Source organism: Hyperolius riggenbachi, chromosome 3, assembly GCF_040937935.1.
Source record: "Hyperolius riggenbachi isolate aHypRig1 chromosome 3, aHypRig1.pri, whole genome shotgun sequence".
NCBI lineage: Eukaryota > Metazoa > Chordata > Amphibia > Anura > Hyperoliidae > Hyperolius > Hyperolius riggenbachi.
Window position 1 is genome coordinate 16,107,926 of NC_090648.1, and position 27,046 is coordinate 16,134,971.

Below are 27,046 nucleotides of genomic sequence, written 5' to 3' on the forward strand. Positions count from 1 at the left end.
AAGAGCAACCACAAACATTTGGACAGTAATTTGCTGCTTGTTATCACTTGCAGTCTGATGCATTTCGTGGTCAAAGGCCAACTTCATCAGAGAACTCATACAGTTGAATATGATAGAAAAGATTGTTTCTTCCACAAAAATATGCATAGCTTGTAAATAAGGTGGTAGCAGACTGGGAAGTGACTAGTCAATAAATCAGACATTACAAGAGCAAAGTGGTCAGTGTAGTGAGGGACAAATGTTTACCAATGTAGTGGGGAGGTGTGTAAGTCCTCACAGACACTTAAAAACAGTTTTGAGTTGAGAGAATCCTTTCTTCTGTAGAGTACTCCAACCTTTGTAAATCGACCACTAAATCTTGTTACCCAAAGAAGGCCACGACGCTTCAAAAACATTCATTTTCTGTGAAATGCTTGATTTATGACCCTTTTGACCTCTTGGTTCCTCAGACTGTATATTAGGGGATTTATCATTGGTATCACAACTGTGTACAACACTGCGACCACTCTGTCCTGTTTTCCAGACTCTTGGTTAGTGGGACGCAAGTAAGAGAAAAAAATTGTTCCATAGAAAATGGTCAGGCACATGAGGTGCGAGGAGCATGTACTGAAGGCCTTCTGTCTGCTCTTTTTGGTCTTCATGTCAAGGATAGATAAGACAATCAGTGTGTAGGAGACCAAGATAGTCATTAAGGACCCTGCACCACAAGTGCTGACAAAGAAAAAAATAATTAAATCACACTGCAAAGTTTCTGAGCAGGATAACTTGAGCAGTGGTGGGATATCACAGAAGAAGTGATTTATCACATTTGGTCCACAATATTCAAGAGTAAATACACAGGTGGTTTGTACTATAGCCTGAGAGGAACCAACGGCCATGACAACAAGGATCAGACCAACACATTTCTTCTTTGTCATTAATGAGACATAGTTCAGTGGATGACAAATGGCAAGGTATCGGTCATATGACATGGCAGAAAGCAGCAGTGCTTCCGACACTGCCAGGATAGCAAAGAAGAAAAATTGGATGGCGCATCCGCTAAATGATATGGTTTTAACTATGGAGATGAGGTCAGCCAACATTTTAGGAGTAATAACAGAGGAGTAGAAAATGTCCACCAGAGACAGAAAACTCAAAAAAGTATACATGGGAGTCTGAAGGCGGGACGTTTTATGGATCAAAGCTATCATGCCACAGTTGGCCAATATGGACACAAGATAAACAAGTAAGAAGAGGATAAAGAGGAACAAAGTGAGGTGTCTGTCTTCTGTTAGTCCCACCAGCACAAATATCCTCACTTGAGTCTTGTTTCTGAAGTTCATCAGTGTCCCTCTCTGCGATGACAGAATGAACGATGAATACATGTGCCGAGGAAGATAAGCTTTAAGCAATGCAGAACAGTGGTGAAGGTAATCAGCTAATTACGATTACGCAAAATTTCACGTAAAGTTTCACAATTACGCCTATACATAATTACAAATTGTTAATTCAATAGATTTTGTATAATCATTCATAATTACGCATGAATGTATGCATTTACACATAATTTTGTGCTGATTTGGGCAGTGACCCATCGAATCCATCCTCTGCTGCTCCATCATCGTCTGGTACGCAGGAGCCACCGCCAAAGACAAGTATAAACTCTACAGAGTGATAAAAACAGCAGAAAAGATCATTGGCGCCCAACTGCCCTCGCTAGATCTCCTCTACTCCATGAGAATGAAGACAAGAGCCTCCAAAATCTTACTCGACCCCTCCCACCCGGGCAGACGATACTTTGAGACCCTTCCACTGGGACGCCGTCTCAGATCCATCCCCGCCAAGACCACTAGGCGCATGAACACCTTCTTCCCCCAAGCAGTTCTCTTGTTGAACTCACTGAACTCAAAACTCCCCCCCCCCCCCCGCCTACATTCCAGGGACACCCTAGCCCCAGGCGTCCCATACCCTCTTGGGTACACCACTTGGTGTGCTTGGCGATAATAAAGATGATTCTGATTCTGATTCTGAATGGCAAACCCGCATACATGCTATTGCTTAAAAAAATTGCTTAATATGGTAAAGTGTACCAGAGCTGACTAAAATGCAAAAATCCATACATACCCCCTGGGCTTCCTCCAGCCCCATAAGCACTTGTCAGTAGCTCGCCGTCCTGCCGCAATCAGCCCCGGTAACTGGCTCAGTCGGGTCCAGTCTGCGCATGTGCAGAAGACCCAGACCAATGCCAGTAACAGGATTACCGGGGCTGATCGTGGCTGAACTGCAGGAAACGAGGGGGCCAGGGACTCACACGTGCTTATGGGGTGGGAGGAAGCCTGGGTAAGTATCGATTCTTGCATTTTATATCATACAATGATATAAGTGCCCCTGATGAGTTACGAGTGAGTAACAAAATTGATTGGAGGTTGACGTACCAGGACAAGCAGAGCGGCCCCCTGAGCGGCGAAACTGAGCGTAGGATGGAAAGCAGCCGGTGGTGGAAGTCATTATTTACATCATGCCCAGCCTGGCAATGGGGGCGAGCCCATGAGAAAAACTCTATGTGCAGAATAACAGCTTGGATGTGTGAGTGCAATTTTTAAAAAAGGGGATTTTGAAGCGACAGTATCACGCTATGTGAAGCTTTTTTCTGAGGTCTTGCAAGGAAAGAAAACAATATTGGGCAGTACTGACACCAGGATCCTGAGGCACCTAGGCTTCCTGGAATTGTGCATGGTTGGCCAGCCTAGCAGTGGCCAATACGTCCGGTGAGTCTGTTCACTATTGGGTGTCTATGGTGGAGGTGCTGCCGATGTTGATGCAAGACACAATAAATAGGAATAACTGTCTTTTAACCACCCTGGCGTTCTATTAAGATCGCCAGGGAGGCTGCGGGAGGGTTTTTTTTTAATAAAAAAAAAAACTATTTCATGCAGCCAACTGAAAGTTGGCTGCATGAAAGCCCACTAGAGGGCGCTCCGGAGGCGTTCTTCCGATCGCCTCCGGCGCCCAGAATAAACAAGGAAGGCCGCAATGAGCGGCCTTCCTTGTTTTGCTTCCCTCGTCGCCATAGCGACGAGCGGAGTGACGTCATGGACGTCAGCCGACGTCCTGACGTCAGCCGCCTCCGATCCAGCCCTTAGCGCTGGCCGGAACTTTTTGTTCCGGCTACGCTGGGCTCAGGCGGCTGGGGGGACCCTCTTTCGCCGCTGCTCGCGGCGGATTGCCGCAGAGCGGCGGCGATCAGGCAGCACACGCGGCTGGCAAAGTGCCGGCTGCGTGTGCTGCTTTTTACTTGAGCCAAATCGGCCCAGCAGGGCCTGAGCGGCAGGCTCCGGCGGTACTGGACGAGCTGAGCTCGTCCAGACCGCCCAGCAGGTTAAGAAGTAAAATGTGTTGAAGGATGTGCGCTGAACATACGATATATTGATTCTTGCATTTTACTCAGCTCTGGTTTACTATAAGGACTGAGAATACTGGGTACAGAAAACGCAAAGAAAAATGTTTTTTGAACTCAACTATTCTTCTTTGCATTTTTAAAATTGATTTTCTCAAAAACTACAAAATCTTTTTGAAAAATTACTTTTTTGACTTGTACCCACTATAGGCTTGATTCACAAAAGACTGCTAACTGATAGCACGACCGTTTTCCCGTGAATTTTCGCATTGCGGGCGGTCGCGAATTTTCGTGTGAAACGATAACGGTTTTGCGCGCAAATGCAAATTTTCGTGCGCAAACGATATCGTTTTCGCGCGAAAAATTCGCGTTTGCACGTGAAAACGTTATCGTTTCACTCGAAAATTTGCGATCGCGCTCAATGCGAAAATTCACGCAAAAACGGCTGTGCTATCAGTTAGCACTCTTTTGTGAATCAAGCCCTATATTTCTTAACATGTGTAGCAATTTAGGTAGCAGTAGCAAGTAGGGGGGCTTTGCTATTCACTGCCAAATTCGGTGCTAAATGACGCATAAATTTATGCGTAATCACGAATGCTTGCATACAAAATTCATTATGCATTTCCATGACATTTTGCATTACGATTACGATGCATCAATGCAAATAAGAATGTGTAATTACGCATCGACGTAATTTCTGTTCATCACTAATGCAGAAATATACAATAAACAATGTGATGGAGCTGAGAATGAAAGAAGAAAAATACTAATAATGAGTTTACTAGGACTCTACAGGAGGCCCGTGTGGCCAGTAATGTGTTACTGCTCTACGTTCAAAATCACTGCAGCATTCACTATAATGGGCAAATCTTTCCCATAAGGGGTATCATTCTAAACTTACCAGGAGAAACTACCAATCTGCATTTATAATAGTCCAGAATAATAGTCTAGATCTGTGCCTTATAGTTTGGGCTCAGTTCCTTAAAGCGGAACTGATGATATGCTAAAAAAAAAAAAGTTTCACTTTACCCGTGACTTGCAGCTGTCCTGTGGAGCCCACACCCTTACCATCCTCCGTTTCCCCGCTGTGGCTCCCTTTCACTTCACGCAGTCTGTCCACTCCGGCCGGGCGCGCATCCTTGTTCACGCTCCCACCGCCGGGAGCATACCGCGCAGACACAGTAGAGATTTTCTCTTTCTGCTTCTGTGCAAGACGCTCCTGGCCATGGGAACGCGTATGATGATGCATGTGGCCAGGGCCGTGCAGGCGCAGTGGACGTCAACATAGAAGTCGGCTTCCACTGCGTGACCTGAAAGTGATCCGTGGCGGAGGATCGGTGGATCATATGGTAACGGTGTGGGCACAGGTTGCCTGCAGGGGGCTCGCAAAAGCCCCGGGTAAGTGAAACATTTTTTTTAGCATATCTTCAGTTCCGCTTTAAGTCCAGCAAAAGGGAAGTCTAATGCTACACCAGAGAGGGGAGATTAAGCTGTCAGATGACAGCTGACATCTACCCTCAGTAATCAGAAACCATCGCGTATGGCTCCTGATCACGTGATCACTACGATCACCGGTGCATCATAGTGATCACTTACAGAGCTGCGGCGGTAAGGGGGGAGAAGAGGATCCACTCACCTTCCTGCCATTCCCCCGACGATTGGCGCTCCCCTCCGCTCTGGCCGTCATCCCTGCTGTACTGACACTAAGTGCCAGGTCCCGGCTTGATGACGTCATCAAGCCGCGACCCAGAACTTAGCATCAATATGAGCGGGGAAGCCAGCGAGAGCGAAGGTGACTACAACTGCTCATCACTGAAGCCTGGGAGGTGAGTAAAAATTTTAATTTTTTCATTTATTTTTTAGTACAAAATTTTATTTGGGTATTTTTTGGGTGTGGGAGGTAAACAGTTAATTGCAAATGTAATTTATTGTGTTTTGTGTGAAAAAAAATGTACGTACATGTTTGGCCACAAGATGGCCACAGTAATTTTTTTTATTCCATCCTGTAAGCGAGCACTCTTGCCTACAGGAAGTATAAGGAGGATGTGATTTTTTTTGTTTTGTTCTGAAAGACCGCTGCTTCTCATAAGAAGCTGTCGGTCTGTCTACCAGGCACTTAGATCAATAAATGGAAACTAAGTTCCAATTCATTGATCTCCGTGCTAGCAGGGGGAGGCACGGGAGCGCGCGCACACGCAGCAGCTGCCTTTTTGATGTTACAGTAACGTCCAAAAGGCTAAAATGGTTAAATACAGTTCCAATGTAAGATCTTGCATAGATTAAAGATGGTCATCATCATTTCATAATGCTTATTTACAAGTGTTCATAAAACACAACCATTCTACAGTGTGTCTTACAGAAGCTGGCACATAGCAGTGTTGAGTCGAGCACTCGGTAGTTTATTCTTGGTGTTAAAGAGACTCTGTAACAACAAAAACCTCCCCTGGGGGGTACTCACCTCGGGTGGGGGAAGCCTCCGGATCCTAATGAGGCTTCCCACGCCGTCCTCTGTCCCACGGGGGTCTCGCCGCAGCCCTCCGAACAGCCGGCGACTGTGCCGACTGTCAGTTCAATATTTACCTTTGCTGGCTCCAGCGGGGGCGCTGTGGCGACTTTCGGCACGGAAATAGACGGAAATACCCGATCTCCGTCGGGTCCGCACTACTGCGCAGGCGCCGGAAACTTGCGCCTGCGCAGTAGAGCAGACCCGACGGCGATCGGGTATTTCCGCCTACTTCGGCGCCGAGAGGCATCAGAGCGCCTGCGCAGGAGCCAGGAAGGTAAATATTGCGTCACCGCTGCACGGAGGGCTACAGCGAGACCCCCGAGGGATGCAGGACGGCGTGGGAAGCCTCATTAGGATCCTGAGGCTTCCCCCACCCGAGGTGAGTACCCCCCAGGGGCCGTTTTGTCATTACAGTTCCTCTTTAAAGCAGTGACTCTCTATTATAACTCCTGTCAGAGTTGGATTAAGATGTAATTGGGCCCGTGGCATTGTATTATAACTATTAAGTATTTATATAGCACCAACATCCTCCACAGCACTGTACACAGTATATTGTCTTGTCAATTGACCCTCAGAGGGGCTCACAATCTAATCTCTACCATAGTCTTGTGTCTATATATGTATCGTGTAGTGTTTGCATCATAGTCTAGGAACAACATAGGGGAAGCCAATTAACTTATCTGTATATTTTTGGGATGTGGGAGGAAACCAGAGTACCTGGAGGAAACTCACACAGACGGGGGAGGGGGCATACAGACTCCATACAGATAGTGCCCTGGCTGGGATTTGAACCAGGAACTTAGCACAGTGAGGCCTCATTCACATTGCACTCCGCTTGTGTGGCCATTTAGGTTGGCCGTTTTTTTGACGCATTTTTTTTTCCATTTCTGTGCATTGGATGTTTTTGTTAAGCACTTTTCTAAGCGCTTTTGCAGAGCGATTGCTTTTTTTCGTTTCCTGATGTCAGTCAGGAAGTGAACTCTTTGAGCCAGAAAATAATAAATTCAATGTATTTATTCTTAAAAACGCTCACACAATCGCTGCACAAAGCGATTTTGTGAGCGTTTTGCGTTTTTCTATACCTTCCATTGAGGCAAAATCGCCTCAAAAACGGCCCATGCAGCGCTTTTCTGAGCAGATCGGAAACGAACCGCTCAGATGTGAACTCTCTCATAGAGAATCATTGCACAAGCGTTTTGAGAGCGATTTTGAAAATCGCCTGTGCTTAAAAAATGTCAAAAACGCCCCTAGTGGGAATGAGCCCTCAGTCCTCAAACCCACCAGCAGCCTTTTCTAAGCGCTAGTGATATGAAAAAGCTCCTGCTAATGCAATGCTATGGGGGATTTTTATAAAATCACATCGCTCAGGAGGGATCACACCCATAGCATTACATTAGCAAGAGTTTCTCACATCACAAAGCGCTGCTAGTGGGTTCCAGGCCTCTGGTGGGAGAGGTAATCTCTATGTGACTGTAGTTGATTTAGGACACCCTTGTGGGATTTTTGATAAGCAGAAGTAGAGAGAGGTCAAAGAAGGTGGCAGGTGAGCTCCCTAACACCCACTAGGCTGCCCTCTATTACCCACCTGCCTAGGTTGCCTGGAGGATAATCCTGCCCTGCCTACTGTACTGTCATTCCCCTATTGTGTTTGAAGCAGAGAGAAATAAGAAAAGGGGATACATGGCAGTGACTGCAAGCCAGATAACTAGAGATTAAGGTGTTAGGGCCCTGGGGAGCCTCTTAACTACCTAAGGATAGCATCACTCCGATGGGCGTGGCCGCGGCGGCAGTCCTGGGGCTTGCTTTTGCAGGATCACCGCTCAGAGACTGTTAGACGGCGAAACCGCCGTGTGACACGGCTGTCCCCTCTGTGGGCTCGGAGGTGATCGGCTGTCATAGGCTGAAGCCTATGACAGCTAATCACGCTGATTGGCTGGTGGGGGGAGGGAGGGAGAGTTTAGTGTAAAAAAATAAATAAATAAATAAGGAAATATATTTAAAAATAAATTAAAAAAAATTTACCAAAAAAAAGGATGGAGAACTCAGATCGACTCGCAGTTGTGCGACATTAGCAGGTATCTGAGTTCTGCTTCCTCCAGCCATATCTGTAGCCACATAGACACATAAATAAGGTTGTGAAGGAATATCTCTGTCTGACCATCTTGTAACATAATTCTCAGCCACACCAGATGGGAGAAGATTCTCGTGTCACCAGGAGCCCGGCTCTTATAGGCAATCGCTGTAACCCCCGAGAGCGTCCCCTGCCTGCTGGATCCGTTATTGCTAATTACAAGGAAATTATACACCAGACAGTCAGCCATTTCCCCTGATAGCTGGAATATTCTCTGTGAAATAAAAATATATAATTTCATGTTTTCATTCATGTAAATGTATCTGAACTTGTGCAGCCCGGCCTGCATGTAAAATGTGTGGGGTTAAGTATAATGCAGTCCTCCACACTTCGCGGCCAAGTTTTTTTTCTATGTTTTTCCATTTTTGCAATGTTGATGATTCTGTCTTACAGTTTATGAGAACCCCAAAATCAAAATCTCAGACCATTAGAATATTGTAAAAAAGGTTCAACATTCTTGGCTCAAAGTTTTCAGACTCTGATCAGCTAGTTCATCCAAAACACCTGCAAAGGGTTCCTATTTCATATATTAGTTTCACCTTTAAAGTTGAATTACTGAAATAAATGGACTTTTTGCATGATATTCAGATTTTTCGAGTGTCACCTGCATTTGCTTATTTGCATTCCGTATGGGATTTTTCTGTGTTTCCACTGACTTGCATTACATGTGATTCACACATTTTACATGCAAAAATGCAGCACCGCCGGGCACTTTTTAAACGCAGACATGTGCGAAAAATATGAAAAATACAGGTCAAATGTGATGCCACTGAAATACATTAGATGTAGATGTATAGAACGAGAAATTGCAACTCTGCACACCGCACTCAAAATCTCTTATGTGGGAAAGAGGCCTAAGTGTACACATGCCTGAGGCTGGTTTCACACAAGCAACCGGCACTTTAATTGCGGTGCGATCGTATGTCAATGCAACGCTAAAAACAGGCTTTGAAGATACCGGCGGTAATGTAACTTTTGGCAGTTAGCCAAACTATAAATGAGGCTCTCTAGCGATCACTTCCTGTGGTGGAAATCTGAATTGCAAGGAAGTGTACTGAAAAAATATGCTTCTGCACAAACACAACGCAACACGCATGCAAAGAAGTTTAAACTATCTGCAGCGTCATTAACTTACATATGGCGACCATACGTCCCGCATTACCCGGGATGCGTCCCGCCTTCGTGGTCCGCTGTCCCAGGCTGCATGAGGTCCCGGGAAACGTCCCGCTTTTAGCTTCGGGCAGTCCGGGCCTCGGGACTTTGGACACCGTACTGAATGAACTGGCCACAGCGTCTGATAGACGAAGTGCCAGTTCATAGCCTGCAGCTCCACTCCAGCCTGCATAATCTCCAGCAGGCAGAGCAGGGCTATGGGAAGATGGCTGCCGAAGCCCTGTGCTGGAGACTATTTGTGTCTCCAGTACAGGGCTTCGGGCGCCATCTTCCCGTAGCCCTGCTCTGCCTGTCAGCGCGGCAGACTGCAGGAGGATCGTCCGGGGAGCAGCGTGCCAGGAGCGAGAGGAGACTTCTGTCTGGTGAGTAAATGCTTTTTTTTCCAGGTGAAATGCTGCCCAAATTGCGTTATTTTCTGCTAAATGTTGCCCACATTGCATTTATTTTGTGCTGATATGTTGCCCAAATTGTGTTATTTTCTGCTAAATGTTGCCCACATTGCATTTATTTTGTGCTGAATTGTTGCCCACATTGCGTTTATTTTGTGCTGACATGTTGCCCACATTGCGTTTATTTTGTGCTGACATGTTGCCCATTGCGTTTATTTTGTGCTGACATATTGCCCATTGCGTTTATTTTGTGCTGACATGTTGTCTGTTAGAATTTAAGTAGGCCTCAGTTACTTGGCCTGAGGTTTATGTAAAAGGCTTGTCCGCAGTGTATGTCTTTAAAATAGAATTTCTTGTGATGCAGGCCTAAGCATCTCAGTGTCTGCTTGTTATTCATTTTGTCTCAAGCAGATACTGAGAACATGTTCCTAAAAGAAGGCCATCGGCCAACTCTGACCTCAACACGTACACCACAGGAACAGTAAACATCAGCCGTATTTACTAAATATCCACATTCCAGTAAGTAAAGGAAAGGTGACATTAAATATTAATCGAGTGGGTGGGTATTATGACACCACGATAGGGCTCATCCAATAGTCTGGTCTAGGGGATGGCGAATATGATGTCACGTTTAACTCTTTCCTAGTCGGTATTAAACATTTAGGGAGGCGCTCAGAGCGGACTCTGCTTCATACTTTCATGCCCTCCATCTCTGACTTCTACTGACTGGAACCCAATTATTTCTCTAAGTATGTTCATTCCTCTCTGTAATCTGATATGATGTATGCTGTACATAGGTAGTCTAGTGTAACATAGAGTAGATATAAGAATACCTGACTAACCACCACAGGGGGTTAGGCAAGAGCGGTAACGCCAAGAAACATGAAGATCTGCTTTGCTTGCTAGGATAAGATGAACTGTATCTATCTGTATATCTGTTTTCTGAATAAACTCCGTAAACATTGAAGAAGCCTGAGAAAAGTCTATCTCCTGCTTGCTGTGTGAGGAGTCATGTTTGCAAACTCCTGCTGATGAGTTTGCTGGTGCCGGAGCAAAAGGTGGTTATTACAATTGGTGCAATGAACCCAGCTGCGCTGTCTAGCAGAAAAGGCAGGCAAGGACCGGGCCAGATGTCAGTCTGTTATCTAGTTTTCAAGATATTCCACAGCGACACAAGCGGAGTTGACGCGGACTGGAAAGCTTATCAAGAGGATAAGTGGTGTGTGGGAGGCCGCTGGAGAGGCCAACACACGGACTGCAATCTGAGTGATGATCAGCGGCGAGTCATGGACCTGTTTTATTTGGGTTGTGATGTACACGCAATCTAGCCGAACAAAGGATTCCGTGGTGAGGTATCCCAGGCAGAGGTTTTGAGCAAGTTACCTTCGGGACCGGAGAATCCGCTGAGAAAACGCTCAGTAAACGCTCACCGAGGTCCATCGACTCGTGGGAAAAAACTTGCCGTCAGCTGATCGGATTGGAAGTCGGTACAAGTCTGTAGAGCCAGGCAAGTATAGCGTTTCATTTATTTGGTTTTGTAGCAATGTTTGTAGTCTGTTATATGTTAACAGTGTTTTTTTTCTACAGCTGTGTGTTATCTTTCGGTGTTATGCTAAAGTGTGGGCAGCGTATATAGTTTCGCTTTCTCTCTGTGCAGTTCTGGGCTGGGAGGGAGGCCAGCGGTGTTTGTTTTTCTCTCGTGCTCTGTCACGCAGATGGTGGATGGTGAGGAGAGCAGGGGGTGGGTGAAATGAAGAGAACATAGTTGGTATAACGAGAGCCCAGAATAGTGGGAATACTGGTTCCAGTCAATGCTATTAGTTAGTTAGTGCTAGGTAATGTTTCTGTAATCTCAGCATGACTCAGTGTCATGGGTTTTATTGTTTTTTTTCTTGCGGATCGCAGAGCGTAGGTTTAGTGGGAAGGGGGGCCATTACAGTGCATCCTCCCACCCCCCTCTCTACAGATTGGGGGAAGCACGGTTAAGGTTTGTGTCCGCGGATATCTGCTAACAGCTGGAAGAGTTAAGTTTCTGTCACTCCGCATTCCAGGCAAAAGTTTATGATATGAGTAAAGTTTCGGTGTAGTTGTGGAGAATTCCTTCTGTTCAGGATGTTTTTTTTTCAGCCGTCATAAAGTCGGAGTTCTGTGGGAAGTGTTTGAGTGCACGGGGTTGGGTGCATGTTTTTTTTTCCTCCATCTACATGTCCAAGATGATTTGCGTTTTTTTTCTGGGAAGGAGATAGGAAATTTCACACACTGCTGTGTCTGTTTTTGCAGGTATCCGAGAAATATATATGCTGAAATGTTTAGTGTGCATACTATGCCTTGTATGTTCTATGTATGTTCTAACTGTTTTTTTCTGAAGGTGCATAGGATTAAGTGGTTGCTATGGGGGACTGACATAGCAGCCATCTTGGCTGGCATGCCATGATTTAACATGGCGTCGGGTTTCTGAGAAAGCCACTCCAATCTGTATGATGTATCAGGAGGGGAGGGGGCAGGAAGCGCCCACTGATAGGCACGCCCCGATGGCAGGGGGGAGGATGTGCTGGGGGATCCCACGTCCCATATCACAGCTGTGCACAAGGCGCCGTGCACGGAAGCAGCTGGTGGGAGGGGGTCCAGAGTTGGGACAGTAGAGAGATTCTACTGAGTTTCTTGGCTTCCAGATGATTTCCTCAGAAGAAGTCTGGACACAGGGAGTGTCCGCATACGTGAGCCAAGCAAGTTGCAGGCTCACGGATAGGAAGTGTTTCCCAGCTAGGAAAACACGTATAAGTCAGATAGTCCCCAGGGAGTGATTTGCAAGTGCTGCACAGATCAGGGAAGTATCTGTACGGGGTTGCTTATGGGATTATTCCTTTAAGTGAGGCACCTTAAAGTGCGGTGCAGCATGTGTTCCCCATAGAGATAGGGGGACAGTGCATAGTTGGAGAGGGGGAAAGGAAAAGAGAGAAAGAAAGGAGTTGACCAATCCAGGTGTACTCGCGGCGACTGCAGAGTGTTTGTTTCAGGGGTTTTTTTGTGTCAGGGACAGGACCAGAGATTGACAAAGATGTCATTGCTGGGCTGTTAGCGTGTTTTTCCTCGCCCACCGATTGGTCATAAATATATATATTTTTTTTCTTTCTCTTCTTTTCTCCAGCTCTGATTCAGTTTAGCACGGAACAGAACTGGAAGCAGGTCAAGGGGCACTTATAGGGATGCAGCAATTGCCATTTACAGAGTGACAGTGTATCAGTACAGTGTTTGCCATGTGACTACCTACCAAGTGGGCATTCAGGGATCTGCATACAGGCATTTGACGCTGGTATGCTTAGCCCTGCACCCTGTGTAGTTTAAGTGCAAAGTGCTCCTTCCTACAGGGAGGCAGCCATTTTTTGTAAAGTCTGGGGGTAGTGCCACGGCAAACATTGATCAGAGGGTACAATACACAGAACTTCTAGCAGAGCTGGTATCGCAATGAAGTTCTAGATAAGTAAATGCGAAAATGAGTAAGAGCATTGCAGGCTCACCTGCAAAGCAGCAACAGGTGTGGCATCAGTAATCTGTGCATGCGACGGCCGCGCATGGACAGATGGGGGGGGATGTGGAAGGAGCTGCAATGAGGTGAGAGCTTCCAAAGGTGAAGTCCGCGGGAGCATATTTTAAACAGGTAAGTACTGAGGATAGTACTGAGGTAGGGGGGTGAAGTTTAATTCCAATCTACCAAAAAGAGTAAATAGAGTTCATGAGAACCATAAAGCAACGAGATCAATTACGATATATATTGATCAATTAAAAGTGTACAGAGCACAAGCCGCAGGGCGAATCCGAATCATTAATAAGAATTGATTTGTTTGTATTTTGATTTCAGGAGTTGGGCAATATGGAATTGAGACAGCTGCAGTGCTGGCAGCAAAGATGGAGATGTCAGTCGGATAAGCGAAAGGTTCCAGATGCCAATCTGAGTTTGGAGAAACACGAGATTCCTAAAATTGGAAAGAGACTAAAACACGAGATTCCTGAAATTGGAAAGAGACTAAAACACGAGATTCCTGAAATTGGAAAGAGACTAAAACACGAGATTTCGGAGATCGGAGAGAGACTAACAAAACTGTCTGAGCAAAGCATAATGCAAAGTGCTAATGTTTTTCTTTCCCAAGGTGGTGCTTTTATAATGAAGAGTACCGTGCTGATGGTGATCCTAGGTTGCCATTTCGTCCTAGGAGAACGAAGAGAGGACATTCTCATGTATAATAAGGGGTTAATGAGAATGCAAGGCCCAAGCATGTTAATGTTGGGTGACAAAGGTACTAATCCTTTCACACCTCCCTCCGCTTGGCAAAGACGGACCATGCAGGGACGGAGGAAAAGAGCACTTGTGCCAGGAGAAATCAAATTTCATGGCACAATTTGGGTGAAAGGTCTGAAGGGTCAGGTGTGCGGGCAGTGGGAATTGAATGGCAGTGTAAATCTGCTATTGAATACCACACTCCCAGAATCGATGCACCGATCCAAAGAGTTGTTAAAAGGTACATTGCAGTACAATGGGTACATGCAAAAGGTGGAGTGTGTGATTCAGGGGTACCTTGTCTTGGTTATGCAGAGTGAGATGGTTCCAGATTGGAGAGGAACGAGCAGGAGGTGTCAATTCTCCTGCCGGAGAGACGCAGGGGCCAACATCACACTCTGGAACTACCAACAGAGAGTGCCTCTCAACCAACTATACACACGTAAAGGCTGGAAAGCCGAGGGGTGGTGGTTCTCGAAACAAGAAGTAAAAATCGAGAACGAGCCACATGTGGTGATAAAGAGGGTGGGGAGAGCGGTCACGGGGGAGGGAAAGCCAACCCAGGGAACACCATTCACATTACACGGGTCACAACAGGGGACGATATTACACAGTCCATATGCAGCCGCTTATCCTCATGCTAGTTGGGTAAGTGAAGAGGTACTCTTAATTGAAAGATAGCAGAGAGTACAGTCTTCCCAACCTCAGGTACATATTGTGCCTCAGGACATAAGGGGGGAAGAGGTCCAATCAGGACAGTTGGGGACATATTTTGTCAGGGAGATGCTTAAAGATCCTGTGCAACTGAGATTGGACAAGGGACAAGGGGAGGAATATTAATTTTTCTGGAGAAGGATCTTTTGCATGGCAGCTTCGAGATGTTTGTGTGAACAAATGGAAACGGTGCAACATTCCTTTAGGCACCGCCACTTCCTTAGTTCCCACCTCAACCCGTGTCTTACACCAGGACCTGAGAGGTCAACCTTTTTTGTTGCTAGACGGGGAGGTGAAACAAGTAGAGTTGTCCTCATGCGGGCAATTCTTGCAGAAGTACCTGCGTTGGCCGGGGCAAGTCAAATTTAGTGAGAAGCCTGCGGGCTCAATAACGCAGAAGGCGAGGCTACCATTCAAAAGATCCACCCTGAAGCCCAACCGATAGTTCCGGTGGCTGAAGGAAAGGTTTGTTTTTTTAACATAAGGTCTAATGATACATTCAAGGTATATTCTCATAATTGTTCCGATAAGGGGGAGTTTCCAAGGGGAACATATTGGGTGAGCGGAGATCCCATATGGATCCAGTCATCCAGGTTTGATGACGTTGTTTCTCAAATTGTTAAGAGAACTCTAAAGTTCAAAGTTTCACGTGAAGTTCCCAGCATGAAAGATAACAAGACATGGGACAAAGGGGAACAGGTTTTGACCCAAGACGACCACCTTGTGTTACAAAGGTTAAACAAACAGTACACTAAGTTAGAGGTAAGATTTCACCATGATCCAGGTGATCTTAACGAGGTAGAATACAAAAATAAGCAGGTGAGTTCCAGTCTGACCTGGTGGAAAAGGTTTCCGGTGATGTTCCAGGGACACTCGGACTGGACCTCTGCAGTTCACAAGTTCTTCCTACACCCACTGGTCGTCTGGATGGGGATGACAACTTTAGGCATCATTATCCAGGTGAGGTTGCGTGTTAAAATTACATAAAACAAATTAACCTGGTCCAGAGATTGGTGCCTCATAAACAATCTCATGAACCCATATTTTCAAATTAAGGGATATACAGGGTTACGGGTATAGGTTTAGTAGTACCGGAGATGGAGCTGATTGTATAAAGGCGCTTTTTTAGAAGGCACTTGGCACTGCTCCATTGAGTAACAAACAAACGAGTTTCACTTTTCTGTGGTCATGCAAGTTTGTGAGTGATGCGCAAGTGACGCAAATGCTGAGCATGTGGTATAGAGGGACTTAGAAATAGGGCCTCCCCAGAGAGCCTGGTTACAGGAAGACCAAGAGGTCTTGCTCTCTCTCTTCCAGGGATAACCGCCTAGAGCAGAGAAGTTGTGTGAGCACGAACATCGAAAAGTGAAACATAAAGAAACAAAACCAGGTACTGTGGGGTTCAGAAGTGGGGATCTGCGGATCAAGCCATTTTAGGGGGGATTGTTAGAATTTAAGTAGGCCTCAGTTACTTGGCCTGAGGTTTATGTAAAAGGCTTGTCCGCAGTGTATGTCTTTAAAATAGAATTTCTTGTGATGCAGGCCTAAGCATCTCAGTGTCTGCTTGTTATTCATTTTGTCTCAAGCAGATACTGAGAACATGTTCCTAAAAGAAGGCCATCGGCCTACTCTGACCTCAACACGTACACCACAGGAACAGTAAACATCAGCCGTATTTACTAAATATCCACATTCCAGTAAGTAAAGGAAAGGTGACATTAAATATTAATCGAGTGGGTGGGTATTATGACACCACGATAGGGCTCATCCAATAGTCTGGTCTAGGGGATGGCGAATATGATGTCACGTTTAACTCTTTCCTAGTCGGTATTAAAGATCTAGGGGGGCGCTCAGAGCTCACTCTGCTTCATACTTTCATGCCCTCCATCTCTGACTTCTACTGGCTGGAACCCAATTATTTCTCTAAGTATGTTCATTCCTCTCTGTAATCTGATATGATGTATGCTGTACATAGGTAGTCTAGTGTAACATAGAGTAGATATAAGAATACCTGACTAACCACCACAGGGGGTTAGGCAAGAGCGGTAACGCCAAGAAACATGAAGATCTGCTTTGCTTGCTAGGATAAGATGAACTGTATCTATCTGTATATCTGTTTTCTTAATAAACTCCGTAAACATTTAAGAAGCCTGAGAAAAGTCTATCTCCTGCTTGCTGTGTGAGGAGTCATGTTTGCAAACTCCTGCTGATGAGGTTGCTGGTGCCGGAGCACATTGTCCATTGCGTTTATTTTGTGCTGACGTTGCTCACAGTGCGTTTATTTTCTGGTGTCTGGGGTAACTGTTGCTGCATTTATTATTTAATGGTCATAGTAAGCTATGTTTGCTGCTTTGGGGTTACGGTATACTATTAAATAGCATCACACAGTTTCTGCACACCCATGATGCGAATCCTCGTTTGACCACATCATGGTGTAAACACTACTTTCTTATGCCTCGCTGTTACATCATTACGTTAGCTCCGCCCATACAATGTCATGGCCACGCCCATTTCCCTGCCCATTTTTATCACGGCGCGCACGCGCCTCCCATTCCCCCCACCCCGTCCCAGGTTGAACCCACAAAAATCTGGTCACTGTAACCTACATGTCTTCCAGTCAACGCACGTCACCGCGGATGTTGGCCCATAGCGCACTGATGCTTTTGCATCTGATGTGATATTTCCGGCACATCGCATCGTCAGGGATGAAATGTCCCATAGACATTGACTTTCATTGCTTCAGCCTTACCCTGCGGTAAAAAAGGTAACAAAATGCAATGAAAACATTCCAGTGTGAAAAGGGCCAAAGGCCTTATTCACATCATAAATCACCAGCACTATTGCAGTTGCTGAGCGATTTATTGAGAGTTTTTTTCAGCGATTTTCCCTGCGCTTTGCACTTCGAAAATCGCTTTTCTAAGCGATTTTGCAGAGCGATTTGTTTTTTTACTTCCTGACGTCAGTGAAGTGAACTCTTTCACACGGAAATGAGTAAATACAATATATTCATAAAAGCGCTCGGTAAATCTCTATACAAAGTGCTTTTTCAAGCGCTTTGCGATTACCCTATACCTTCCATTGAGCCAAAACGCTTAGAAAATGGTCCAGGCAGCGCTTTGCTGAGCAGATCGGAAACAAACCGCTCAGATGTGAACACTCTCAGAGCCCATTCACACTTAAGCGTTTTGCCGGCGATTTCGGCAAAACGCTCAAACTGTAGTGCTTTTCAAAGCGCTAGGGTAATAAAAGTCTATGGGCCCATTTTTACTTGGGCGATTTGCGCTAATCACTGCAAATCGCCCATAAACGCGAAACGCAAACCCGTCGCCTGCACCATTTTCCGGCGATTTTCCGGCAATCGCGTTTCAGTGCTATAGAAGCGCTAAATGCGAAAGCGGAAAAAAATCACCAAGTGTGAACGGCGATTTTTCTCAAAACTATTACAGCATGTACCCCTTTAATATATACAATGTTTTCTGTGCAACTCATTCCTCTGAATGATCTATTTGTTACAAGCACACTATAATGTGCTATAAATGCTTTTCACCTTTCTTGCTCTTTTACTCAACTACAAAATACGTAGATGGTTTGTACATGTATAATTTATTTTATTTATCTAAAAAAAAACTATTGACAACTTTAAGTAGCACCTAAGTCTAATAAAAATACCCATTCGCTACACATTGGGCTACACATCACATACAGTATGATGAGAACCCAGGACCTAGGTGTTCTTATATGTCTTAAAAAGAATCTGTATTGTTAAAATCGCACAAAAGTAAACATACCAGTGCGTTAGGGGACATCTCCTATTACCCTCTGTCACAATTTCGCTGCTCCTCGCCGCATTAAAAGTGGTTAAAAACAGTTTTAAAAAGTTTGTTTATAAACAAACAAAATGGCCACCAAAACAGGAAGTAGGTTGATGTACAGTATGCCCACACATAGAAAATACATCCATACACAAGCAGGCTGTATACAGCCTTCCTTTTTAATCTCAAGAGATCATTTGGTTGTTTCTTTCCCCCTGCAGCTATCTGCCACTGAAGTGTCAGGCTGTTTCTTCCTGCAGATTCCAGACAGCTCTGCCTGTATGTAATTCCTCAGTATGTGAAAGCCCAGCCAGCTCAGAGGAGGATTTATCCAGCTTGTAAAAAGATAATAGAGCAGAGAGAAGCTGCACTAATCTAAATAACACACAGGCAGTGTGCAGAGAGGGGCCTGGAGGGGGGAGATGCATCATAGAACCACAACACTGAAGAACTTGGCAGCCTTCCAGACACAGGCTGACAAGTCTGACAGGAGAGAGATAAGTTGATTTATTACAGAAATGGTGATAGTAGAAAGTGCTGCAGTAAGCCAGAGCACATTAGAATAGATTTTGTAACTTGTAGGATGGAAGAAAACCGGATGAAATTTTTGTAGGCCCTACATGATACAACAAAATGATACGACAAGTTGATACAACCAATTCAGCTGTACAGAAAGACTGAAACCTTATTTTTGTACTTATTTGAGAAACTTGTTCAGATTCTTCCCCCTTTTTTTCAATAAAAGAAGATCAGGAGAGGTGGATTTTTTGGGGTATTTTTTTTTTATAAAAATTGAATGGAGCAAGACACATTGTTCATCAACTGTTCATAATTGAAGGAAAATGGAACACGTGTGCAATATATTTATCAGATTTTGAAATGTTGATTGTGATTATTGAAATTAAAAGACATTTTTTAAAAACTGTATGCCAAATTATTAATTTTAGCCCAATGTTTTTATTATTAGTAGTATTATTTATATAGCACCAACATCTTTTGCAGTGATGTGCAGAGTGTATAGTCTTGTCCCTTAACGGTGCCTCAGAGGAGCTCAAAATCTAGTCCCTACCATAGTCATATGTCTATGTATGTATTGTGTAGTGTATGTATCATAGTCTAGGGCCAATTTAGGAGGACGCCAATTAACTTATCTGTATGGTTTTTGGATGTGGGAGGAAATCAGAGTGCCCTGGGAAACCTACACAGATAAGGGGAGAACCAGGGCCGGCCTTTGACCTGAGCGACCGGTGCGATCGCTCAGGGCGCCGGCTTCCAAGGGGCGCTCCTCTCCCCTGGCTGCGTGTTTTAATATCGATGCTGCCGCTGCGGCCCCGGCTGGGTACTCCCGCTCCGCCCCCTGGTGCCGCTCCTGGGGGTGATGTGCGTGCGCCGTGATGGAGGGGGGAGCCGCGGGGAGGGCAGCCCGACCTCTCCCTCCCTTCCTCTCCGGGCCACCCTCTGTGCTCCCCCCTCCGATGCAGACTGCAGCAGAAAGAACTCACCTCCCTGGTTCCGATCGCCGGCGCCTCTCACTTGCCGCTGGTATCTTCTACATTAGTTACTGATGCACACTAAACTTCCTGCTTAACAGGAAGTTTAGTGTGTATCGGTAAACTATGTAGAAGAGAGTAGACCAGCGGCAAGTGAGAGGCGCCGGCGATCGGAACCAGGGAGGTGAGTTCTTTCTGCTGCAGTCTGCATCGGAGGGGGGAGCACAGAGTGTGGCCCGGAGAGGAAGGGAGGGAGAGGTCGGGCTGCCCTCCCCGCGGCTCCCCCCTCCACTATGAGGGGGGGGGCACCTACCTACCTACCTAACCTATACTGGGGGCAGCTACCTATCTAATCTATACTGGGGGCAGCTACCTATCTAACCTATACTGGGGGCAGCTACCTATCTAATCTATACTGGGGGCAGCTACCTATCTAACCTATACTGGGGGGCACCTACCTATCTAACCTATACTGGGGGCAGCTACCTATCTAACCTATACTGGGGGCAGCTATCTAATCTATACTGGGGGCAGCTACCTATCTAACCTATACTGGGGGGCACCTACCTATCTAACCTATACTGGGGGCAGCTACCTATCTAATCTATACTGGGGGCAGCTACCTATCTAACCTATACTGGGGGGCACCTACCTATCTAACCTATACTGGGGGCAGCTACCTATCTAACCTATACTGGGGGCAGCTATCTAATCTATACTGGGGGCAGCTACCTATCTAACCTATACTGGGGGCACCTACCTATCTAACCTATACTGGGGGCAGCTACCTATCTAATCTATACTGGGGGCAGCTACCTATCTAACCTATACTGGGGGGCACCTACCTATCTAACCTATACTGGGGGCAGCTACCTATCTAACCTATACTGGGGGCAGCTATCTAATCTATACTGGGGGCAGCTATCTAATCTATACTGGGGGCAGCTACCTATCTAACCTATACTGGGGGGCACCTACCTATCTAACCTATACTGGGGGCAGCTACCTATCTAATCTATACTGGGGGCAGCTACCTATCTAACCTATACTGGGGGGCACCTACCTATCTAACCTATACTGGGGGCAGCTACCTATCTAACCTATACTGGGGGCAGCTATCTAATCTATACTGGGGGCAGCTACCTATCTAACCTATACTGGGGGCACCTACCTATCTAACCTATACTGGGGGCAGCTACCTATCTAATCTATACTGGGGGCACCTACCTATCTAACCTATACTGGGGGCAGCTACCTATCTAATCTATACTGGGGGCATCTACCTATCTAATCTATACTGGGGCAGCTACCTATCTAACCTATGTTGCAGGTTCCTACCTATCTAACCTGTACTGGGGGCACCTACCTATCTACCTACACACTACTAAGCCCCCCCCCCCCATTAGTGTATGTGTGTGGTGCGCTCACACGCGAAGAGGATGAATGGGGGGGGGCACCAAAATCTGGTTCGCTCAGGGCGCTGCTAAACCTAAGGCCGGCCCTGGGGAGAACATACTAACACCATGCAGATAGTGCCCCAGACAATTGCAGAGGGGGGACTCTGGTTATCCAAGCACCTCCCCTTTTAAAATATCCCTAAAAAGGTCCCTTTGGCTGTAAAAAGTAAGCCCCACCCTGGATGTGATAAACTTCACCCACCACATATGGAAAGCCCCTCCCCATCTGGGACACTTTGGAGAAAAGAGGTCCCATACATCATTGCAGCTGTGTGGGAGCAGGTAACATAGTGTCTCCCTGACAGCAGTGACCTCTCCCTCCCCTAGCATCCACAGTGACCTCTCCATCAACCTCACACCCACAGGGACCTCTCTTTCCACCTAGGACCCATACTGACCTCTACCTCTCCAGCATTAGCACTACAGTGATCCTGCCTCTCCAGCACCCACACTGACCTCCCCCCTAATGGCACCATTCCTGTCCCTAGCAGCACCCATAGTGACCTCCCTCAGCACCTACACTGACCTCTCCCTCCCCCAGCACCCTCAGTGACCTCTCCCTCCACAAGCACCGCCAATTAATTCCCCTTCCTGCAACACCCACACTGATGTCTTCTGATCTCTACTTCTCCCAGTGCCAACATCCACCTGCACCCAGGCCTGGTATTGCACCCACTACTCACACCCACAGCCATAACCTATAGCCATAATTCACATGACTCCCTGTAACTGTACCCAGAACCCACATGGCACCCAGCATCTGCATTCAGCACCCACATGACAACCAGTACCCCCCTAGCCAGAAATAAGGAGGGGGGAATGTGCAGCCACCGGTGACAGGTCTGGCTGACTCCACACCATTGAATGCAGCCCGAGTTTCTGTGACTGAATGTACAGTACAGACCAAAAGTTTGGACACACCTTCTCATTCAAAGAGTTTGCTTTATTTTCTGGACTATGAACATTGTAGATTCACACTGAAGGCATCCACACTATGAATTACCACATGTGGAAGTATAGTACATAACCAAAAAGTGTGAAACAACTGAAATATGTCATATTCTAGGTTCTTCAAAGTAGCCACATTTTGCTTTGATTATTGCTTTGAACACTCTTGCCTTCAGTGTGAATCTACAATGTTCATAGTCATGAAAATAAAGAAAACTATTTGAATGAGAAGATGTGTCCAAACGTTTGGTCTGTAATGTATGTGTCAAGCAGAGTGGCTCAGGGAAATGGTTTGGGACAGTTGGAGAGGTGGGGAAGGGGGGTGAAGGTCACATGTAAGGGGTTCGGGGGGAGGTCCTCCACCACTTGTAGGTACTACAGTGCATATCTGCACATGATCTTCTTTTATCCTCCTCTAGAATTATATCCTCACATTCATGTCTACAAGACTTCTCATGGGCCTCACCACTCCTCTGGAATGCCTTTCCACAGCACATCTGTCACTATCCAACCTTTGAAATCTTTAAACGCTTCCTCAAAACTCACCTTTTCCAAAAAGCATATGCTCTAACTTAGGCCATTCCTCCTTCGACCTCGCGTCTAGTTTTAGTCTTTGCTAAATAACCTGAACACACACGGCCTGTATGTATACTGCATGCTTCTCCACCTCTTGTGCCTCCCCTACCCCATTTCTGTAGATTGTAAGCTCACAAGGGCAGGGCTCTCTCATCCTTTTGTGTCTGGGAATGTGTTGTTCATTTCATAGCTTGCACTCTGTTATACATTTTATTCATCGTGTTACATCTGTCAGTGTAATCACCAGTTTTGTATTGTGTACCAGTGCTGGGCGTAATGGAAAAAACTACTCTTACGGATCATTACGCGTAATTTTACGCTATTACGCATTACGGAATTACGCTTACGGCGTAGACATTTATCTACGGTTCATGTCTGTAATTATGCATAGCCCTTACGCAATTACGCGTAAGAATACCGTAATGCAGGTTGTTACGTTATTGCCTTACGCGTAATTTCCTACTAGCAATTAATGCGTAAGGCCATGCTCCCAAGCGGAAAAGTTGACGCATGGATCAATGTTAGGTAGCCGCCGACTTTAAGGGTTAATAGCAAAGCCCCCTTAATTGCTTCGAGCCTCAAATTTGGAGAATATATTAAGGAGATCAGAAGGAATAAGAGGAATTTTTTTTTTTCAAAAAGACCTTATAGTTTTTGAGAAAATCGATGTTAAAGTTTAAAAGGAAAAATATATACATTTAAAAACCCGCCGACTTTAACGGTTAATAGCAAAGCCTGCTTGAAAATTTAGGAACACCAAATTCCCAGGGTATATTAAGGGGATCAGTGGGAATAAGAGGGAATTTTTTTTTTTTTCAAAAAGACCTTATAGTTTTTGAGAAAATCGATTTTTAAGTTTCAAGGGCAAAAATGTCTTTTAAATGCGGAAAATGTCAGTTTTTTTTGCACAGGTAACAATAGTGTTTTATTTTCATAGATTCACCCAAGTGTGAAGAGTTTTACTTACTTCGTTCTGAGTGTGGGAAATATAAAAAAAAAACAACGTGGGGTCCCCCCTCCCAGACCTCTTTAACCCCTTGTCCCCCATGCAGGCTGGGATAGCCAGAATGCGGAGCACCAGCCGCGTGGGGCTCTGCACCCTGACTATACCAGCCCGCATGGTCCATGGATTAGGAGGTCTTGGAAGGGGAGGGGAAGCCAAGCTTTCCCCTCCCCCTCCGAGCCCTTGTCCAATCCAAGGACAAGGGGCTCTTCTCCACCTCCGATGGGCGGTGGAGGTGGAGGCCGCGATTTCCTGGGGGGGGGGGTTCATGGTGGCATCTGGGAGTCCCCTTTAAAAAGGGGTCCCCCAGATGCCCACCCCCCCTCCCAGGAGAAATGAGTATAGGGGTACTTGTACCCCTTACCCATTTCCTTTAAGAGTTAAAAGTAAATAAACACACAAACACTTAGAAAAAGTATTTTAATTGAACAAAAAACATAACCACGAAAAAAGTCCTTTCATATTCTTAATTAACCATTAATACTTACCTGTCCCTTTAAAAGCCAGTTCCCACGCAATATCCTCGGAAATTGGCTAATCAGTTACAATGTAACAAAGTTGTTACAATGCAGCAACTTTGTTACTTTGTAACTCCACCGCACCCGACGTCTCTCGCCGCTCACCCACCGGCCGCCGCATACACTTACGCTAAGTCCCCGCCGACTCCCGCCGTCCACTCCGCCCACACCTGTCACCCATATACATGCTGGCACCCATGGGTGCCAGCATGTATATAGGTGACATGTGGGAGAGGCGGGGAGGGCAGCGAGAACCGGCGGGACTTAGCGCCCTGCACGACCCGACAGAGCTCTGAGCTATATAGCTCAGAGCTCTCTAAGCATCTTTGTATTTGGGCTCCAAGGAGCCCCATTGGTCCTTAGCAGACCAATGTGGTTCCTTTAAATCAGAAGGAACCCCATTGGGTGGCTGGATAGTGTACTGGTTAAGGGCTCTGCCTTTCACATGGGCGACCATGGTTCGAATCCTGGCTAGGTCAAGTACCTATTCAGTAGGGAGTTCAAGGCAAGACTCCTTAACACTGCAGGGTGGCCTCTTGAGCGCGTCCCAGTGGCTGCAGCTCTTGAGCGCTTTGAATCCGACAGGAGAAAAGCGCTATACAAATGTTCAGATTATTATTATATTATTATTATTATTATTATTATATATTATTATTATATAGCTCAGAGCTCTGTCGGGTCGTGCAGGACGCTAAGTCCCGCCGGCTCTCGCTGCCCTCCCCGCCTCTCCCACATGTCACCTATATACATGCTGGCACCCATGGGTGCCAGCATGTATATGGGTGACAGGTGTGGGCGGAGTGGACAGCGGGAGCCAGCGGGGACTTAGCGTAAGTGTATGCGGCGGCCGGCGGGTGAGCGGCGAGTGACGATCGGGTGCGGTGGAGTTACAAAGTAACAAAGTTGTTACATTGTAACAACTTTGTTACATTGTAACTGATTAGCCAATTTCCGAGGATATTGCGTGGGAACTGGCTTTTAAAGGGACAGGTAAGTATTAATGGTTAATTAAGAATATGAAAGGACTTTTTTCGTGGTTATGTTTTTTGTTCAATTACAATACTTTTTCTAAGTGTTTGTGTGTTTATTTACTTTTAACTCTTAAAGGAAATGGGTAAGGGGTACAAGTACCCCTATACTCATTTCTCCTGGGAGGGGGGGTGGGCATCTGGGGGACCCCTTTTTAAAGGGGACTCCCAGATGCCACCATGAACCCCCCCCCCAGGAAATCGCGGCCTCCACCTCCACCGCCCATCGGAGGTGGAGAAGAGCCCCTTGTCCTTGGATTGTCCTTGGATTGGACAAGGGCTCGGAGGGGGAGGGGAAAGCTTGGCTGCCCCTCCCCTTCCGAGACCCCCCAATCCATGGACCATGCGGGCTGGTATAGTCAGGGTGCGGAGCCCCACGCGGCCGGTGCTCCGCATTCTGGCTATCCCAGCCTGCATGGGGGACAAGGGGTTAAAGAGGTCTGGGAGGGGGGGACCGTACGTCGTTTTTTTTTTATATTTCCCACACGAAGTAAGTAAAACTCTTCCCACTTGGGGGAATCTATGAAAATAATACACTATTGTTACCTGTGCAAAAAAAAACTGACATTTTCCGCATTTAAAAGACATTTTTGCCCTTGAAACTTAAAAATCGATTTTCTCAAAAACTATAAGGTCTTTTTGAAATTTTTTTTCCTCTTATTCCCACTGATCCCCTTAATATACCCTGGGAATTTGGTGTTCCTAAATTTTAAGCAGGCTTTGCTATTAACCGTTAAAGTCGGCGGGTTTTTAAATGTATATATTTTTCCTTTGAAACTTTAACATCGATTTTCTCAAAAACTATAAGGTCTTTTTGAAAAAAAAATTTTTTCCTCTTATTCCTTCTGATCTCCTTAATATATTCTCCAAATTTGAGGCTCTTAGCACTTAAGGGGGCTTTGCTATTAACCTTTAAAGTCGGCGGCTTTTTTATATTATACGGGAGCGTAATATTACGCGATTACGGCAGACTGTGTAATTTCAATAGGAGTTTACTGTCTTACGCGTAATTTGTTATGCGTAATAACGTAACCTACGGTCTACGCGTAATTAATTATGTGTAATACCGTAACCTTACACGTAACGCTTACGGTGCATTTGTAGTGAATTACGATGAGTAATTACGCTAATGCGTAATTTCGGCCCAGCACTGTTGTGTACCAGTGTCCATATTTAATGCATATCATTGTCGGTATCATTATGTACCCCTTGTTTCTTTTCCTACTTTTTACAGCACCATGGAATATGTTGGCGCTTTATAAATCAGTAATAATAATAATCTGTAGGATAGGCAAGCCAACCATACCTCACTTTTTAAACTATATAGTTCCTCCACCCTCGAGTATTACTTTTACACCTTTGTTGGGAGGTTGTAGTTTTAGTGCATTTCTTGTTCTTTTTGGGATCTACCAAAAGCACCAGGAGAGCGACCTTCTGTGGACCATCAACACCTCAACCAATGCGGGAAATCTTTTGAAAGCATTATTGGTGGTTGCAGATCTTTTGCAACCTGAAACTTGTGAGTGACTCTCTTATTACATATATTTTAATGTATTAACCATCTGCACTATTGGCTCCAGGTTTTTGTCTTACCTTTGTCTTTTCGGTCCATGGATTTTGCTGGCCCACACCTCTCAACATTTTTTGAA

General features: G+C 45.7%; 1 protein-coding gene across 1 annotated transcript; it reads right to left on the reverse strand.

Annotated features, from left to right (window-relative positions):
- Positions 1 to 395: 395 nt before the first annotated feature.
- LOC137561818 (olfactory receptor 5J3-like) lies at positions 396 to 15,473 on the reverse strand. The gene is made up of 2 exons (XM_068273173.1): positions 15,402 to 15,473; positions 396 to 1,334 (listed from the first exon to the last, which is right to left on the reverse strand). Exon 2 carries the CDS (start codon positions 1,320 to 1,322, stop codon positions 396 to 398), a length of 927 nt encoding a protein of 308 aa, XP_068129274.1. The 5' UTR covers positions 1,323 to 1,334; positions 15,402 to 15,473.
- Positions 15,474 to 27,046: the final 11,573 nt, after the last annotated feature.

Coding starts and splice junctions, on each gene's coding strand:
- LOC137561818 (XM_068273173.1), bottom strand. CDS start 1,322: ATGAACTTCAGAAACAAGACTCAAGTGAGGATATTTGTGCTGGTGGGA.